At 38.5% G+C, this 20857-nt stretch overlaps 2 protein-coding genes across 2 annotated transcripts; both read right to left on the reverse strand.

Moving 5' to 3' along the window:
- Window positions 1-1503: 1503 nt before the first annotated feature.
- LOC128857773 (putative odorant receptor 85d) lies at window positions 1504-9808 on the reverse strand. The gene is made up of 4 exons (XM_054093525.1): window positions 8958-9808; window positions 8676-8877; window positions 5885-6040; window positions 1504-1944 (listed from the first exon to the last, which is right to left on the reverse strand). The coding sequence occupies exons 1-4, from the start codon at window positions 9806-9808 to the stop codon at window positions 1888-1890; spliced, it is 1266 nt and encodes a 421-aa protein (XP_053949500.1). The 3' UTR covers window positions 1504-1887.
- Window positions 9809-18029: 8221 nt separating this feature from the next.
- On the reverse strand, window positions 18030-19395 carry LOC128863447 (putative odorant receptor 85d). The gene is made up of 2 exons (XM_054102637.1): window positions 18629-19395; window positions 18030-18198 (listed from the first exon to the last, which is right to left on the reverse strand). Exons 1-2 carry the CDS (start codon window positions 19393-19395, stop codon window positions 18030-18032), a joined length of 936 nt encoding a protein of 311 aa, XP_053958612.1.
- Between the last annotated feature and the right edge of the window lie 1462 nt (window positions 19396-20857).

The following is a 20857-nucleotide window of genomic DNA, read 5'->3' on the forward strand; positions in this document are numbered from 1 at the left end:
GATCCGTTAGACTGTGTTCAAGTGTTCAGAGTTCAAAACCCATCAACGTTTTCACAGACACAAAATTAGCAGCGACAAATTTTATTAGTTTTTTTGCTACATTTTTGGAAAAATTTAATATATACATTCTGTGTCAGAAGAAAAGAACCGGTTTTTTTCTTGTAACTTCAAGATATATTTCGTCCTGCTTTTTGCTGCGTAATAGTCCCACTCAAGGGCTACGACGCCAGTGCTAACTCAGGCTAGTGTCGTTAGAAACTTTCCCGTAAACGCAACCAAACAAAAATGAATGAGAAGTACGCGAAGCGTTTCGAGGCTGTATTTTTATGCACGCATTCGAAAGGGCCGAAATTATCTTACGCCGCGGCTGCAAAAGTGATTAAGAAATCAAAAAAGTTTGTGGTGGTGCGGAATCAGCGATACTCGTATAAAATGTATAAAAATGTTAATGACTTTTCCGGGCGCGGCTTGAAGTGAGTGACGATAAAAGAACAGGATAAAGAGATCGTCCAACTTCTTTGTGCCTCTGGCGTACCTGCTGGAAAGGGAATAGATGTGAGTATCAGCACCATCGAACGTCGACTGAAGGAAGCGAACATATGCTACAGTCCCACATCATCAAAACCATTGCTCTCAGAAAAACACATTGAGAAACAACAAAACAAGAAAATGGCGTCACAGTATTGGACTGGCCTTCCCAGTTCCCAGACGACAAACCCCATTGAAAATGTGTGGGGAACTATGAAAACGCATCTTGCCGGAAGGCCAGTCCATGATTTAAAGCAACTCGTGCGTCAAGTTCCCAAAATCTAGTCCTGTTTGTCAACGAGCTACGCAGAAAAGCTGATTCAAAGCATGAAGAAGATGCCAGGCTATACTCGACAACATAGTTTTGTACATACTTTCATGTAAAAATTTTTTAAATATATATCTTTTATACTTGATGAATAATCGCGGTTCCTTTTTTCTGACACAGACTGTATGTAAACACAACTGGCGGCGTTTTATTCTCCGTTTACCTCGCAATATGCTGCTTCTTAAATATTTTTAATATCACTCCTACTTTCGCTTTTAGAAGCATTTTTCCAAACCTCTACATATGCGCCGACCCTACCCGATATTCTTCGCTTAGGTCCGCTCCTTTCGCTCGGTACTAAAAGTGTTAGGTATTCATTATTTTGCCACAACTTACACAACCCGAAAGAAATTCCATCAATAGTGTTTGAGAAGTTCTCCTTCCACATAATAAATAATACATAAATGGGTTCTAAATATACATTTTACCTTTAAGTCAATATAATTTCAGTAGTAACGACAGAAAAGGTTGATGGTTGCATTTATGCGTATTTAATAATATCTGAGTGTGTAATCATATCCATTGAACCTACTTAAGATATGTCGAAAAAATATCGATTAAAAATTCGGAGAAAGTAAGCAAATGTATTTTTGTGGTTGAAGGAAAGAAGTTCATATATTTTTTAATTTCGTACAAGTTAGGTGGATTTAGCGGGAAGTAATAGGTTTTAAGACATATTATTTTATGTTAAAATAAAAAATCAGGCTAGCCAGTGCTATTACTTACTTTCCTTCTATGTTGCTTTTTATATTACAAAACAAAACAAAAAACCTTCAAACGTGTCCGTATTTGCTAAAAAGTTAAAGCCAATGTTGCTTTTTGCTATTAAAAGGGACTTTCCGACTCCATTTCATATGCCGCTTTAGAAATTACAAATCCTGAAATGACCAGTGTTGTGTGCGTGCAATCCCACTATTTTCCGGAGTTGAAAAAGTCATTAGCATCCCTAATATATACATCCTATGTGTGTCTGTGTCAATAGAACGAGGTCTTCATTTATTTTCTCATGAGTCTTAACTGCGACTTAGTTTTTATCGCACGTACATTGTTCGTATGAGGGCGAAGAACTTGTAGGACAATTGTAGTAACTGAAAGATAAATACAAATACATATAGAAAATATATAATAAATTTCATTTATAAAATAAATAAATTTAAATAAAATTAAATAAATATTAAAAGTGAAATCGGCTCACAACGAAGATATGTTCGGTGCTCAATTTCACTTAATATATTTATTTATTCATACACAAATGAGACAAAGTCTTTATATTTATAAAATTATGTCAACGCCATAAAGCACAAAATGGCGCTAATCACAAACAAATATAAAATATCTGGCTTCAAGCTCACCTTACTAAATGGGGTGGGAATTACACTTGCTACCGGGGTTAAGTACCGCGAGATTTTTCTACATCGTAAACTCAACTGGAACCGAAATATCGAAGACAGGCCAAGAAAAGTGGTCGTTGCATTTTATGTATTATTTATTATGCAAAACGCCTATAGGTGTAAGAGATGAGGCTTTAAACTGCACAAAGTGTTCTGACTGAACAGTGCGGTTGTGTACCTCCCTCTCCTACGGGGTCACTATTTGCAACATTGGCAAATTAGACATTATATGAGCAAAATGGAAAAGGTACAAAGGGCAGTATCCATTAAGCGCTTTTCACAAGAATACTGCCTTATACACCAACCAAGACTCGTAAGACGCTCGTGAGACACAATTTTAAATTTTCCCCATTGATATCTACTTCGGCTACTTCAAATTTCGGGCAATGCCTACCAAATAAAGATTTCAGATTTGGGCACCCGAACATTTTCGAAACTCCTCCGGGAACGGAATGAGCTAAATTACACTAATTCCCAATTCTGTTTAGAAAATATTTTTTCAGCACGAATTCCAGAAAGATGTAAATGGGATAACGTTCAGAATTTTGACCCGAGGTCAGTGGCTATCTTCACTGGCGGCTCAATATTAAATAATAAGGTCGATAGTGGAATCAACTCAGAAGTGCTGCAGCTGACCCTATGTCTACGTTTATCTGACTACTGCAGTCATCAACAGTACTTTATCATTTGTTAAGTTTAGTAGTTTTATTATATTGGGAAGTAGAGGGGGAAATTGAGTCCATACCAGTGGTATCATAGAGGGATTCTAGGACTAAGACGGTAGCCTCTACACCCTTATGGAGTATCACCGCAATCTAACTCAATCTATACATAAAATTGAAAAACATTACCTTAATATTATGCTTCAATAACCTTCAAATTATAGAGATATTAATATAAGAGTTCTTAGGGTGGGACGAAAGCAAAGGTAATTGAATAGGTGTTAAGACACAGGGAAATGCATATAGTGAGTAGCCAATTGAAGCGTTTTAGATTTGCAACTCGTTTTAATATGCCAGGTAACTGTGGACACCTTAAGATTGAGTTTATTTCTTTTTGACCATAGAGAAATTGAGACCTTTCGTTGTCAAATACTTAACCATTTCATCAATGACAGTCTTAATTCAGCAAAGTTGTATTCGTAGCACCATTTTATTACTATTCAAAAAAAAGTAAATAATTTAAAATATTTCAAGTGCTTAGGAAACCTATGTACATTAGGGTGTATTACTCTCTATCCAAAAAAGGTTATGTTTTTGTTTAAGAATTTATACAATTTATTATTAAGACTTCTGTCTTTCGGGGGTCTAGGAAGCAGAAACACAAAGCAAAGTGCGTGATTGCATTTAACATGGCAACCGATCACTGATCAACCGATGTCACAACCGATATTTATTTCTTGTAAAAAAATCACTCCAACGAAAGATCCAAATAACTCCAAGGACTCCTTCGTTTGATGGCGCCCCCCGCTTTAGCTATAAGGACAACGATTTGAGGATACGCACCTGGAACCTCAGAACTCTCCACAGATCGGGTGCCGCTATCAACCAGCACTCAATGAATACAAGGCTGATTTCATTGCACTCCAAGAAATGCGATGGACCGGGCAGAATAGATACTCTAAATGCCTTGCTGCGACATCTACTACAGCTATCATTAAACGAAGGACGAATTCGGAGTAGGCGTTGTAGTTGGCCAGAGACTGCGCCATCTTGTCTCACAGTTCCATACTCCAGGTCAAAGTTAGACGATGAGACCAAAGAATGCTTTTACGGAAGTCTAGAAGAAACCTACAACCGCTGCCTCCGCCACGATATCAAAATCGTGCTTGATGACTTTAACGTCAGAGTTGGCAAGGAAGATGTCTTTGGCTCAACCGTCGTAAAATTTAGCCTTCAGGACGAAAATACCGACAACGGTATGAGGCTGATCGACACATAGCTATCTGGCTATCTCCAGATCAATCAACGAGATCACGACTCGGATCATTACATTGTGTCAGCCAAGGTTCGCTGGACGCTTAGAACTGACAAATCGCATGCATCAGCTCCTTTGCAGACTATGGTCGAATGAGAGCATGCCAAGCGACTGGAACCTGAGTGTGCTTTGCCCAATACATAAGAGGGGTGATCCTGTAATCTGCGCAAAATACCGCGGGATAAGCCTGCTTAACATCGTATATAATATCCTGACGAGCGTATTGTGTGAGAGAAAGAAGGCCATCGTTAACAAATTGACTAGGCGTTATCAGTGCGGCTTCAGACCTGGTAAGTTCAGCATAGATCAGATCTTCACGAGAGTCAAATCCTGGTGAAAACCCATAAAAAACAACTCGACCCACACCATCTTTTTGTCGATTTCAAAGTCATCTTTGATAGCACGGATAGAAATCACCTCTATACCGCTATGTCTGATTTTGGTATCCCCACGAAATTAATACGGCTGTCTAAGATGACGTTGCGCGCTACCAGAATCACCGTCTGAATTGGAAGTAACTTCTTAGAGCCGTTCGATACCAAGGTAGTTTTCAGACAAGGTAAGAGAAGCGAGCAATCTGGGACTTGTAGTGAATGAGGGCAAAACAAATTAACTGCAGCCAACACACAAGGAGTCTTCGCTTCTTCGACAATATATCAGAGTTGACAACCAACAATTCGAGGTTGGGAAGGACTTTATCTACCTTGGGACCATCATTCACAACAGAAATGATTTGAGCCTGGAGATTAAACGGAGAATAACTCTTGCCAACGGGTATCACTTTGGGCTCAGTAGGCAATCGAGCTCTCTCTCGAAGGCCCCAACTGACACTCTACAAAACGCTTATCATTCCCGTCCTGCTATAAGGCGCAGAAGAATGGACTATGTCAACAGCAGATGAAAAAGTTTTGAGAGCCTTCAAGAGAAAAATTCTACGTAAGATCTTTGGCCCGCCTCGGCTTACTGAAGAGTACCGCGTACGGTGGAACCGCGAGTCATAGGAGCTATCTAGGGACATGGACATAGTTAAGCGTGTAAAAATACAGCGGCTACGCTGGCTAGGCCTTGTCAGCCGTATGCAAGAAGATGCTTCTGCAAGGCGAATTTACGACACGGTACTAAAAAAATGAAAGCACGAAGGGCTGCAGAACGTTTCTTCACTCGAGATTTCCAACTGGCCGCAACGAGGGCAGGATAGAAACAGCTGGCGCGCTATTTTGGATTCGGACAAAACCGGATGGTTGTAGCGCCACATAAGTAAGTAAGTAAGACTTCCGTCAAAATATTTTGCAAAACTATTAGTATTTTTGTGTACTGATTTGAAAATACCTTAAAACATCTAGTTTTTTTTATAAATAAAATCCGTTTTTTTAAATATTTCCTCCAGCAAATCAGCTCAGATAAAACAAGGGTTTAAACTTAAAAAGTCTGCATAAAAATGTTTAAAAACTGTAATTACACAACCAATGGGAGGCAGCTGTATTGATATTTTCGAAAAAAATAAAAATTGGAACGTAAATGTTACTTTTGAAGTTTAAATCATTAAAGTTATTATTGAATCTATCTTCCAAAAAAAAAAACAAAAAAAAAACACCAAAATTTGCATTAAAAATCTCGTTCATTTAAAGATTTTAAATAAACCTCAACATTTTTTACTCACATCAGTTACAGTTTCCATTTTCACATCTACAAACGATGTGGCTCTTAGCATAGCCGGCTTTTGGGCGCGTCGTATAATCAGCGTCATTGTTTTCTTGTAGCGAATATCGGCAACAAGCCAATTGTGATTATACACGGCGTGACCTATATTTTCACTCTTTTGCAAAAGAACGAAATTAAAAAATTAGTAAAAATAAAAAAAAGTATTAAATAATTGCTACAAATTTATTTTGTTATAAACATTTTATATTATAGGAAGTGCAAAATTAGGTTCGGATCGCAGTTTAAGTAACTTTAGTAATTTATTTTGAACTAAGTGTTTATTTTTTTGGTTAAACAAACTCATAGACAATGAGAGATATAGTCTGGTAATAGCAGATGGATGGACGGGGTGTGACTTTTTTCGATCTTTATAATATTCAAGTCTACAAATAATAACATTTGGATTTACTGGACTAATTGTTTCGAAAATCTGCACTGTATTTCTTCACTTAATTTACATGGTATTCGCCATAAGAATTTGCGAAAATGGAAAAACCAAGCATGCAGATATTTTATTTATTTTGTTTTATTTCATTTCGCAACATGAAATACAAAAAAATTTCCACTAATTTCCCGGTAATGCAAAAAACAAAAAAAAAAAAAAACATACAGAGAATTCACGCCGCAGCTTAAATGATACAGTTAAAAGTACCGCTTTTCCCGGCACAAGTATCAACAAACGAATATTTAGTATGCGAGAGTTTGTAGAGTGAATTTGACAAAAAGGATTAGTACCCCTAAGAATTTTCAATAAATTGGATTTTTTTGTTCTGCATTTTCTAAAAGAATAATATCTTAATATTGTGTGAAAATTTGAAGTGAATCCGAAAAATACTTTTCGAGTCATTCAACAATTAAAAAAGGGCACTCGGGCGCTTAGTTGAATCTCCAAGGACTTGTGATGATCACCGCAAGGGACTCCTGGAGAAATGGGCTCCACGTAAATAGCGATAAATTTTACCTTTTTTTTCCTGAATTTTGCTGAAGTCAAGTGGAAAGATGATGTATTAATGCATGCTTTTATTTTTGTAAAATAAAGCAATTGACTAGCAAAAAAAAAAATGATTGAAAATCATCATTATTTCGGGCCTCTGACTACCCTTAACCCCAAGAATCAATATTAAATTTTATGTACGCTTGTGTTTTTTAGCCATGGGACCGCGTATTTCGATAGAAAAGCTTGTGTTAGTTTTAGAGCATTTCAGAAATGGAATATCGTATCGTAAAACAGCGGAAATTGTGCATTTAAGTTCGTCAACAGCTCAGCGCATCATTGAACGCCTTATGGGTGAAAATCGTGTGGTAAATAAGGGACGATTATTTGGGGCCTAAATAAAGCACAAAAAGAGTGTCATTGGTTAGTGCGCCAAGTGAAGAAAAATCCAGCAACAAGCACTCCAAAGTTAACTGAAATGAATCAAATTTAAATGATAGAATAGCCCGTAATAAACCTTTCGCAAGTGCAAGAAATAGAAGTAAAAGTTTGCAGCTTGCGCGTGACCATCTAAATAGCACCAGAGTATTTTGGAGGATCGTACTTTTTGCAGACGAGGTAAATATTAACTTATGTGGACCACTTGCCAGATGTTTTATATGGCGCGAGGCCAATACGGAGCTCCTATAAAACACGGCGGTGAGAACGTCACGGTTTTGGGCATGCAGGTCATCAGATGAAGTTGGAAATTTGATCTTTAACGAAGAAACAATGAACAAATAGGATTATTTAAAATTTCTGCAAGAAAATGTGGTTCTAGGCCCTAGAAAATTACAAATTGAAGATGACTTTCGTTCTTATCAAGATAATGACCCTAGGCACAAGTCACAAATAATACAAAAATTGTTAATATATAATATATGTGTCACACATTGTTGAAACTACTGCACAATCACCGTATTTGAACGCCATCGAAAATTTGTGGTCAGCGATACATGATAAGTGCAAGCAAATTAGTTCAGAATACACAAAAAAATTGGTTGACCTCTTGCCACGAAGACTTCAAGCTGTAATTGATAAAAACGGATATCTATCAAAGTACTAAATAACTTAAAATTTTAAAAATTAGTTATAAATAGTTGCTTATTTTTAATAGCATCATTAAAGCTGCGGCGTCAATTGTCTGTATGTTTTTACTTTTCCTTGCATTACAATGAAATGAGTGAACACTTTTTCGTTTTTTATATTGAGAATTGACTTTACAAAAAAATCTTATCTGTATCAAATAAGGTAGGAGTGAGTGTATATATAATTAACGCAAACATCCTTTATTTGTGGTGTGCGTCTTGATGTTGTTACACAAATGGAGGGATCGATTTACTGTTTTAAGCCGACTCCGAACGGCAAATGTTTTTCGTGAGGGGCTTTTTCAAATCAGAAATACACTCGGAGGTTTGCCATTGCCTGTCGAGGGGCGATCGCTGTTAGAAAAAGCTATTATCTATTATTTGGTGTTTCATGCACGGATATTTAAACCTGCTCATTTTCGAATGGTAGTTACGCACCAACCCATTCGGCGGTGGCCTTCACTTTATTCTGATTTTGATGTAAAATTGGGAAACTTTCATGGAAATTTGTTGAATTTTTTTCCAATTTGCACAAGGTTTGAAACTTGAATTTATATTGATTTTATTGGCGAACGACATACATATTTTCAGAAAAAAATTATTAGAATCAAATAAGAAGCAAATTTATTTTCATAACTGGCCAACAAATCCTAGTGCTACAGTTATTTAACAAAATGCGTCTTACTTACCGTCGTTATGAGTTCTTGTCCATAGCTGCAAATCATACAGATTTGAAAGAGCGAGCACACCATATACAAAACCAGCATAATTAGTTCATCAAGGGGCACGCCAATGACAAACTGAAAAGCCAAAAAGCACATCACGAAAGAAGTCGAGATGAAGTTGACCAGTGTTTGCGTCCCAAATATTTCGTTTATCAGTTCACAAAGCCTGCAAAGGTAGTAAAACAAAACGAAAAATAAGTTTTACGTTTGCATTTTTAACTATGAAAAATTAATCCACCAACTCACTCTAGTGCTTCGGAATGATAACAAACGACGGCAGACAAGAAGCGCAAATCTTTTTCGTCCTGCTGATTTTGTACAACTTGCACCTCACTTTGGCCACCACCAACCTTATACTGCTCTATGCTGTTAGCCAATTTCCGAAAATGTATTATCAGCTGAGCTGTTGTGGCACATAATAACAAATCATTAGCCACATAACCAGCAAGAGAAGTTTGGCTCCCATATACTTCGAGGACATAAAACGGAAAATAAAGCCAATTGTCACGCCACTCAAAAGGTACCCAAACATAATAGGGTATTGCTCGTTCCCAGGCTCCTTGGTGCAGCCAATATTTGGAAATTAAATAATGGAATAACGGTCGGAAATTGTAGCCCCAAACCGTACAGAGGTATATGAAAACGAATATAAAACTCATTCGTTTGTATTGATCAAGATGTCTTTGTAGATCGTATTCGAGTTGATCTGCGGCGTGCTTTGGATATATTTTGTATAATTTTTGCAGAAGAACATTTATGTGTGTACGTTGTCGTATATTACTCCAAGTTTTAATTACTGCCATTACAACGAAACCTATGTAGCACAAATTTGTGGCTGCTTGTAAGAAATCTGCATTTTCCACAAAAGTAGCAACAACGAACCCAATTTCTGAGAGCAGCACCACGTGTATATTGAGAAGGCTGATGAAGCAGAAAAGCTTACGTAGACGTACGCGTGATGCTGCTATGCCTTTCTTTGTTGACTTTTCCGCTGGTTCATCGTCGTACACATCATCGTAGGTCGCAAGCCCATTTGCTTTGTACCAGAAATTGGCTCGATTAATGAATGCACCAAAAGAGACTGTTTTCGGCGACATGCTTACTGAGAAATGCGCGCCAACAGAAGCATGGTTGAGTATAAATAAGCGAAATAGTTTAACTGAAAAAAAATGTGGCGGGGTGGTAATAGCGTGCAGCAAATTTTCAGTTTTTTCTTGTTTCAAAGCTACGCGATGTGTTAGAGCGCCTTAGCTGCTAAGAGCAATTCGCTGGTTTGTGGAGGAACGCCACGGTTAGGTTAGCCAGGTTGTTTGTCCAAGACAAGACATCCGGTGTCACTAAGGCCCATTGTGATACCTTCTTTGATTCGCATTCCCTAACTTGCTTAAACCATTTAGATCTTTTTAAGAACTAGTCCCAGGTCTTTAAGGAAATAATCATCAAGATAAATATTTGGCATGTATTGTTTGAAGTGCAGGACATTCACAGAGGAGGTGTTATACCAACTCTATTCCTTCTGCATCTCTACAACTCCTGCAGAATTCATTGTGAAGCACACTAATTCTACTGGCTAGGGTTCCAATAGTTCAGTGACCCGTTATAACAGCTGTGAGAACGCTGATGGTTGAGCTCAGTTTTAGCCAGAGCGCTTTGAAGACTTTGCAGTTAGTAGTCGGAGGCTTCTATTGGTTTCCGCGATTACGCTCAATCGCTGTGTACAGCTCGTTTAGAGGATTGTTTATGTTCTCTACCACTCGCTGAAGGTTAAGCTTAGAGCTATTCCTTTCACAGTCATCCACTATGTTACTTCTCTCCACTTCAGAGTGGCCTGGGACCCAGGAAAGTGTGGTGTTGTGTTCTTGGATAAGGGGCAGCGACCTGCTGCATTCTTTAACACATCTTCAATTGGTGTACGCTGAGGCTAGTACTTTGATCGCTGCTTGACTATCAATAAAAATGGTAAGGTTTGTCGGAGGTAAGTTCATTAGTCTTATCGTTTGTGCTGCTATCCAGTCTGGGAGTCTAAAGTAGCAATTTAAGGATAATTGTTCCGAGTAAACTCCCTATCCAGTGGCGTTGTCTATATTTGAGCCGTGAGCTAAGTATGGTGACTATTATCATTTGATATAACTCCGTTTTGCCCATCCCTTCTGCCGGGTACTCGTATTTTATAGTCTTTGTTCAGATCTATCTTGGGAACCAGATAGTCAGTTTTCGATGCATTTCGCAAGTGTTCCACAGATATTTATTAAAGGTATTTCATTATGGCTGTAGCCAAATGGGTTCTAGCGTTACTACCATTCGGAAGTGCACTGGTTCGAACACCCTGGTGCGAAACTCAAATTGATATACAATAAAAAATGTTTCTAATAGCGTTCGCTCCTCTGCAAACAAATGTCAAACCTTTCTGCCCTCATAGAAATCAACCGCCGTTCGAAGGCGGCGTAAAATTGAAGGTTCCTCCATTTGTGGAAAACATTAAGATGCACCTCACAAATAGGAGCAGGAGCTCGACCAAACACGCAAAAAGAGTGGAATCACCAATTATATTTTTATGGATATATCTGATTTGAGCGATTTCATGTCAAGTGATGCAAGTATTTTGTAAATTGTCGTAAATTCTTCTAAAAATTGGTTTGGTTGTAGGCTTGAATTGATAAGAAGTAAATTGAAAACATTAAAAAAAAAAATGTTAATAATAATTTTTATAAACTATTTATTGTGAAGCAAGCGTTAACAGGCACTTAGCGTCCAGTTATAGGAGTGATAACAATTAATTATAAGCATCATCATCAGGTGTTAGGCTAGTTTAGATGCAGTGGCTGTTCTACGACGGGCCTAGGCTAGTTGGAGGCCCCTTGTGATACCCCCCGAACTATTCTATCCTTACTTTACTTGGTCCTAAGCCATTGCATGGCATTTAAAATGCCAGTTATATATACAAGCTAGTTTGACAATTGCGATATCCGCAATGTTGTCCAGAAAAGTGAGAGCGAGCAATCTCCACCGTCTTCTGCACAGAGCCATGTACCTGCATAGAAGGTGTTCGACTGCCTTTTCCTCTTGTATATCCTGACAACTTCTGCAAAAGTCATTAGATGCTGCCCCTATTATTATTGGGTAATAGTCATTAGACGGTGTCTTATTAGACACTGCCTAGATAGGCCACGATTCTTAGATCCCTCCTACTTAATTTAAGTAGACTCTTAGTGCACCCATATTCCATACGGGTCTTGTTTGCCTATTGATAGCGCAGGTGTTTACCTGTCTCCAGTTTGAATGAGCAACGTCAATTGGGTGTCTGTCTATTGGAAGTTTGCGTGTTGCCAAGGGCTCAGGTATGCCAACCTTGTCCTGACTAATTAGCGAGGATCCCAATCTAACTAACTCATCTACCTTAGTTGGATGGTTGGTTGGTTAGTTGGTTGGTTGGTTGGTTTATCCAGAGTAGATGGATTGCTACGCCTTTATTTAGCACTTAAAAACTTTCTGAGATTGCCGAGATTTCGGCTTGGAACTAGCTGCAATGATCAGGAAAGCGAAAAGATACATTGGTGTCTATAGTTTCCGAATATACACCACCTCCCACCTTGATTATGAAGTTTGGAGATATCCGTATAAATACTGACCCTGTTTTCATTATTTCTTACACCATTTTTCCAGTCCTCTCTGGATGGAAAATGGAGTGTATAAGCCCTCTCTAGGTATATATTCACCGAGTAACAAAATTCGGTGGTATTAGGAACACCTAGAGACATACTAAGTATGAGCGAGTGCTCTCGTTTGTTTGTGTTGAGCATCGATGTTTCCCTTAGGCTCCGTTTTGGCTCCTAATGGTCTTCAAAATAAATTAATTACTCAGAAATTCAGCATAACATTTAGAGCCGAGGTTGGCTTGTTAGGTATTAACAGTAAATTATAAAATAAGTAGACTAAAAAGCAGGTTGAGACTTAGATTTGGTTAGAATTTTTTCGAAAAATGTGAATGCAGCTAACATTTTTCGCTCACGTGCATATTTGGATATTGAAAAAATATTTTCGCTGTAGACCAGTGTAATTGCAGTTTAGATTGGGGATGAGTGTGAGTCGTGAGCAAATATTCAATTGCTTGATTATGTAAAGTTATTAACGGAAATTGATTTCACTTGTTAAGCACGCATTTTTTAATATATAATTTTGTGGGCGTTTAGAAATGTGGCAAGCCTTTAATGATACACTCAGCTTGGGAGTCGAAATATATTTATTATACTAATTTGTGATTATTTATTTGATTTTGAATTGGTTATACGACTAAGACAAATTAAATATGAGTCGCGTGCTTCGGGAATATTTTTATTATGATAAAGGGTAATATTTGCAGTCAAGGCAAACTATATCTTAAAGGCAGTGAACAACACAATAACAATTCAATATAAATAGGAAATAGACAGGATACATTTTTAATTTTAATAATGGTAGAAAATAATTGGTGACTTTTTTAAAGAAGAGTGATACGCAATATTTCAAATTTGTGTAGTTATTACAGTACCTAAATTAAATACATATTTTGGTTTTTCATTTCCTCCTCTCTCTTTGTTGAGAGTTTGGTCGAGTTTCTCCTTCAATTTTTAACACACTTTTATTAGCTCGGGTTGTATGTATGTAACGGAATCTTTGAGCTTAACTTTCACTGGCTTCTAAAAATTTGATCGACTTGGAATTTTGCACACCTATCAAGGACCGATGACAATGCAATAATTTGATAAAAGTTTTCCATTATCCTTATTAGGATTGCCAGGATTAATATTTTCTTTTTTTACCTGTGGGCAAAAAGTAAGGTGAATTTGGTTGTAAAATGTAAAATCTTTATTTATTCTTGTAAATCAATTTCATCCCCTTCAAAATAATCCCATCTCGATGAAATACAGTTATGCCAACGATTTTTCCAATCCCCGAAACATGCCAAATAGTCCATTTCCGGTATAGCCCTCAGCACCTTCTTCGATTCAGCTTTTATCTATGGTCTTTCAAAATGGTTTTCACAGATCCTTCTGATATTCCGATTATATCAGTAAGGCCTTTTACAGTCAACCGACGATTTTTGAGCACTAACTCCTTCACTTTATTGACGTGTTGGTCATCTGTTGACGTCGATGGTCGTCCGGAACGCTCCAAGTCATCAACACGTTCTCGACCCTCTTTGAAGTCTTTGTACCACTTATAAACATTTTTCTGCGGCATGGTCGAATCACAAAATGCCTTCTGCATGCTAAACGTTTCCGCAGTCGAAATTTCATTCCGCAAACAAATTTTGATGGCATTTCTCTGCTCAATCAAATCAGACATTGTAAAAATCGAAAAATGTACTCTTGGTCATTTGGTAAACACAAGCGTAAATATATTACTGATAATGACATTCACATGAAAGTTGGCCCAGATGTTATTAACAGTGCTGCCAACTCTTGAAAAAAATAACTAGAGCGAAATTTTAATCCCGCGAACTTTGACAAATAAATTCACCTTACTTTTTGCCCACAGCAGTAGATTTTCTGTAGAAGAGTAAGAACGACAGAGCTAATGCGCGGTCTGCGCATGCCTGCACTCTCCGAGTTACTCTTACTGATTTCGGGAGTCTACGACTTACTCTTTCGAATTCGAACTTGCTCGGGCACGCGGCACTGCAGTACAAATAGACGCTAAAACGTTTTCAGGGTAGTTGCATTCTCACTTTGTATAGTCTTTACACATGCGTAGATACTACAAGTCTCATACACGCAAATTTACTCTATTCAATGTTCATATAAGATGAAATAATTTTCAAAATTAATAGATGTAATTTTTTTAATTACAATAAAATAATCAAAACATAAATTTTGAAATAATTTTACGGAACAAAATTTTGACAAATAAAGCTTTTAACTCTAATTTGAATTACTCTATTTGCATCTTAATTTTTCTTATAATTCTGTTCTGAGGTAGTTGACTATGACTGATCGTTCGATTTGCTATTACTTCATTATAGGTCTCTTTGTCATTAAAATTTATTTTCTACTTTTTAGTTCGACTAGCAATAAAAGCGTGTTTTTTAGTTTTTTTAAACTATTTTTTATTATGAAATATATTGTATTTTTGTATAAAGAAGTTCTACTATAAATGCTGGTTGATACCATAACCTGGTGAATACTTTAAAATGTAGCTTAAAGTAAAGTGTAATTCCCACTTTTACTAGTAAATATTTCTAAGAGATAAACCCTTCGTAACACTTTGGTAGGAACTGAACGCTGTATTCTTGTCATAGTCTTAAAATAAAAAACAAAGCCAACCAGCGTGGTGGTGGTTGTGGAGGTGTTGTCTGAGTGACACAGTCCAGACCCAATTAATAGGACTATGAATAAGTTCGTGCGGTTTTTTTCGAAATTTGAAACTTTATTGACGTAAAATGGTTACAAATTTAATATTCAAAATATTGTCCATCGCTTACTACTACTTTTTCCCATCTTTCTGGCAATTCACGGATTCCCTTTGTGAAAAATTCGGTCGGTTTTGCCGCAATCCACGAATCGATCCATTTTTTGACTTCATCGTAATTACGGAAGTGCTGGTCAGCCAGGCCATGTTGCATCGATCGGAAGAGATAGTAATCGGATGGCGCAAGGTCTGGACTATACGGCGGGTGGGGTAGGACATCCCATTTGAGCGTTTCTAAGTATGTTTTGACCACTTGTGCAACATGTGGCCGAGCATTGTCATGTTGCAAAATAACTTTGTCGTGTCTATCGGCGTATTGCGGCCGTTTTTCTCGCAGTGCTCGGCTCAAACGCATCAATTGTCGTCGGTAGACATCCCCCGTAATCGTTTGATTCGGTTTCAGTAGCTCATAATACACAACACCCAGCTGGTCCCACCAGATACACAGCATAACCTTCAGGCCATGAATATTCTGCGCCGACGTCGATGTTGAAGCATGGCCAGGGTATCCATACGTTGCCCGACGTTTTGGATTGTCGTAATGGACCCACTTTTCATCGCCAGTCACAATTCGATGCAAAAAACCCTTTCTTTTGTGCCGTTGAAGCAGTTGTTCGCATGCCATAAAACGGCGTTCAACGTCTCTTGGCTTCAATTCATACGGCACCCAATGGCCTACCTTTCGGATCATTCCCATGGCTTTTAAACGTTTGGAAATGGTTGATTGATCAACTCCCAAAGTTTTTGCAACCTCTTCTTGCGTTTGAGCCGGATCTTGATCGAGCAATTCCTCCAATTCGGTATCCATGAACTTTGGCGGCGCACCCTCGCGTTCTTCGCCTTCCAAGCCAAAATCACCACTTTTAAAGCGTGCAAACCACTTCTGGCACGTTCGCTCAGATAGAGCATGCTCACCATAAACTTCCACCAAGATACGATGACTTTCGGCTGCTTTTTTCTTCATATTAAAATAATGAAGAAGAATTCCCCGCAAAAACACATTATTTGGCACGAAATTCGACATTTTCAAGTGTGGTAAAAATATTGTTGTTTACGCTTCAAATAAAAAACTTATACTGACGTTTGTGCCTTACGACAGTAGCTCTCCAATGAATGTTTGGAAATGTGGATCGATGGAATAATAATCAAGTTACGCCATCTGTTGTAAAACCGCACGAACTTATAAATAGACCTATTAGCACAAAAGATGCCATTTTGATACCCCGCTTTTAGAAGCATTGCCTCTTGTAAGTCAAACCATCTTGATTTGGCTATGAATCTGCCTATTTCGTCTATTTGTTTTTCTGCAATTTCTTTCAAGTTAACCATTGATAATTCTTCAAGCGTTCTATGTCGTAGAGCACCCAGACTTGGGCACTCCCACATACACACTGTTTCCTTAGATTTTTCTTGATTGCAGCTTCTACATCTATCGCTGTGGGGTGCCCTTCCATCTTCCTTGCACGGTCTCCCAAAGGCCAGTGACCGGTTATTGCTGACGTAATTCTGAATATGACTGCTCGTGGCTTTCTTAACAACTCGTCAGTTCTGGATGTGTCGAAATTGGGCCACGTTTGTTTAGTTATTTTGCAGGTATTCCTATTAGTCCATCTGTTAACGGCCTGCTTCGGGAATAATGCTTTGTGCACGCCTTGTGGACAGCCTATTTCTACCGCTTCGCGCGCATTATAGGATGTCCCCAGTTTTGCCAGTTCATCCGATTTCTCATATCCTTCTATGTAGGAGATATACTTTGCCTTGGAAAGAGGTTACAAAGAACTTATCTCTGATAACTCATTCCATGTTTCTAATGGCTTGAGTTTATTGGTGTACAGTTTGAAAAGACAGCCGGAAAGGCTTAGACGCCTTTTCAGAGGGAAATATTACCCATTAATTATGCGGAGTCCACATTTGTATTTACAATATTTAAGGTCGGTTTACATTATTTCAGCAGTAAAAACCTCCTCTCTCTTTGTTGAGAATTTGGTCGAGTTTCTCCTTCAATTTGTTACGTGCGTATTGATGTTCTTAACAAAATGGAGGGGCTTGCCCCATTTACAACCCCTCGGTATTAGAATAAACCTTTCTCTCCGTTTTCACGACTTCAATTGCACTGGAAATCCCGCACTGGGTTGAAAAGTAAATCACCATCTAATCACTGTGTTCAATTTTCAGTGCAGTTTGAATTCCTAGGCTGGAGGGCTACTGGAACAATGTGAGCGGGGAGTAAAAGGAAAAGTAAAATATTTTCTCTAAATGACCTGAGATTTTTCTTATGCGATCTGTTTCAATACAGATTTTGGAAATAATTCAATAGTTTCGGGGATTTGAAGCGGTTCATGCTGAATTATTACTTTGAGTTCGTTCTATTATAAATACCTAAGTATGGTGATTCTCGGCCGCCGAATGGACTGGTGCGTGACTACTATTCGGGAGTGCGAGGTTCGAGTCTTCGTGCATGAAACACCAAAATTATAGAAAAAGTTTTTCCTAGTACCGGTCGCCCCTCGGCAGGCAACGGGAAACTGAGGGTATTTCTGCCTTGAAAAAGCTTCTCATAAACATGTAGGTCCTTCCAGTTATTGAACAACATCAAGACGCATACCACAAATAGGAGGAGGAGCTCATCCAAACACCTAATAAAAGTGTTCGCGCTAATTATTTATTTTTTATGATGAGTTTCGAGATTCGTTTTATTGGTAATTTGTAAACACTACATATGGTTTGTCTTTACAAAAACTTGAATTTTAAACCTTTCTGGGTTCACGTGCATACATGGTGCGTATAACGGCAAATCCCTTATAACTTATTTGAAGGATCTGCAAAAAAAAAAAATATTTTTTTTAAATTCTCAAATCACATAAAGTTCAACTAGACGGTACCCACACCCGTCATCGTAGACATAGTGACAGTAACTAAGGAAGTAGCTTGCAACTTGGCTGGTTTTTGGGCGCGTTGCATTATTAGTAATATAATTTTTTTATAACGCAAATCAGCATCATACCAATTGTGATTGTAAACAGCTTGGCTGATATTTTCACTCTAAGAGAGTGAGAGAGAAAGGGAGAGAGAGAGAGAGGAAGCCATATAGATAAAATGTATTATTTATAGAAAAATATTAACTACCGCCTCTAAAACTCCCTGTGCATAATAGCAGATGAGAAAAATTTGCACCCACGAACAGAAGAGAAAGAACACCAACATCAGTAACGAATCAATGCTGGCGCCAATGGTGATTTGAAAGAGCACCAAACAGATGCTCAGCACGGTGAAGGTAAAACTGATGAACAACGAAATGCCAAAAATTTCATTAAACTCCTGTGAGAGTCTAAAAATAAGAAATTTACTGCAGCAAATTGTTGGAAAAGTCAAATATGTTCACTCACTTCAAAACCATCTGATGTTTGACGATAATGTCACGCAGGAACTGCAAATCCCTCGCACTGCACGCCAAAACACTTTTCTTGTGCTTCTTCTCGGTATCGCTTCCCAAACCCGCAGCATGCGTTTCAAGCTTTCTGGCCAGTCGGCGGTAGTGCATAATTAGTTGCACGGCTACTGCACTCAGGAGCAAATCATTGGCAAATTGCCCGGAGAAACACACCTGTCCGGCAGCGATTTGATGGATCAGCATCGGATAGAAGCGCCAATTACCATGCCAATCAAATGGCATCCAACAATTATAGGGCAACTCTATGACCACTTCACGTATCCCCAACCAAAAGTCGTAAATTAGATAGTTGAGCAGCGGAAAGAGATTATAGCTCCAGACTAACACTTCGTGCAGCAAAATAAAAGCATAAGCAAGTCGTCTATAACGTTGCAGCTCACCTTTCACATTGTACAACTGCTGTTCGGCCAAAGTTTTGGGATACAGCGCGTACAGATCACGCATTAAGGCGCCAATACGTGCACGTTGACTCCAGATGCTAAAAACTTTTATATCACTGACTATGACGTAGCCCATAAATGAAGTGAGCATAGTCGCCTCCACAAAGTTGGTATTGTTTGCGAAGGCTAAAAGTATATACATCAACTCGCTCAGCAAACATATATTTTTATTGGTAATTACTATGATGAAATATATTTTTTGCAATAAGCGACGTAATCGTAAAGCCCTTTTCGTTGGTTGCACTCCCACTTTCTCGTAGGCATCCAAGCCAAAGCTGGCGTAGAATATATTGGCTAGATAGTTGAAGCTTTCGAAATGGACAGGATGGTCAGGATGTTCAGGCATTGCGACTGATTATGCGTGCAGCGCAGATGAGCTCCCGGGTATATATGGGCGCGTGAGCACTTAAGTGTGCTTATATTTTTAAACGGAAGTATATTCACGTGGCATAATTGAAATAATTTGCGCATTATTGTTTACACTTGGAAAATTTTTGAAGACAGAGATAAGCATTTGATTTTAAGTAATTCATTAACGTAAGTAGCGCAAACTGCCGCAGAAGTAGGCTTAAAAATAGACATTGCCATAATAAAGATGGTGCGTCTAAACACTAACTGTTCCAAGTCAGTAACGTTGAGCTCGAAGACATGGACTGCTTTTGCTAATGGTGGCTCAAGAGATGGCATCGAAAACCGTATAAAAAAAGGAAGCAAACTTTTGGTGATCGAAATTTTGTGTGGAACTCCACGATTATCACGCGGTGCACAAAAATAAAAATATTTAATTTCAACGTGAAGTCCGCTCTTATGTACGGTTCCGAAATCTGGAAACTTGCAGCCTCTGAGCTCCATTCGCTGCAGGTTTTCACCAATCGTTATCTCTTTGCTACCTCTGTGGAGCCTTAGGACCATATACATATATAAATATATATATTAATGTAAAGCACATAAGAATTAAAAACATGATATACATGGGGAAATATGGATTTATGTAGTAGGCGCAAAATAAATCATACGATTTATGTTTTTAAATAACTTTTTCACTAAATAAAAAAGTTGGTTACGAGCCCATTGCTTGTTCGTTGTATATTGCAGCTGTCTACACGTATGACGGCGTTTGCAAAAACTATAAATCATAGGATAGGGTGATTAATTTTGAGCCAGCTATTATATTATGTATGCCTGTGCACATATAAGGAACTCCGAACTGGTAATGCTACATAATGGTAATATTAGTCACCTATTCACCACCAAACCAGGCGTAAGGTAAGATTGTGACCCGTCTCGCCTCCTGTCCCCTTTCCACCGCCATCGTCCCAGATCACGTCATTAACCGATTGACCATGCACAACAGAGGCATCGTAGAGAGTTTCACCAGACATCTGGAGTACTTGGACTTTGCCGATGACATGTGCCTCCTCTCTCACAAACTCGCTGAGATGCGTGCGCAGACGGACAGACTAGTCACGCTAGCGCGTACACGGAGGTCTACATCGCCAAGCCCAAGGCTACGAGAGCCCACCTGAATAAAGCAAGATATAAAATATCTGATGGAAGTCTGGTGAAATTTGTCGAAATCTGCTGCCAGCTCGGCTGCATTATCGCGGCAAACGGTGGAGCAGATGAAGATGTCAACTGCAGGCTAAACCAAGCAAGGGCGGCATACGGGCAAATGCAAACAGCCCATGTGTGAAATCAGTATTGTTGTACGGAAGTACCCAGAAGCTACAATCTTTTGTCAACAAATGCCTTTTGTCAACAAATCATTTGTGGAATATTCTGGCCAAACTCCGCCAGCATCGACGCGT

This window comes from Anastrepha ludens, chromosome 2 (assembly GCF_028408465.1).
Source record: "Anastrepha ludens isolate Willacy chromosome 2, idAnaLude1.1, whole genome shotgun sequence".
NCBI lineage: Eukaryota > Metazoa > Arthropoda > Insecta > Diptera > Tephritidae > Anastrepha > Anastrepha ludens.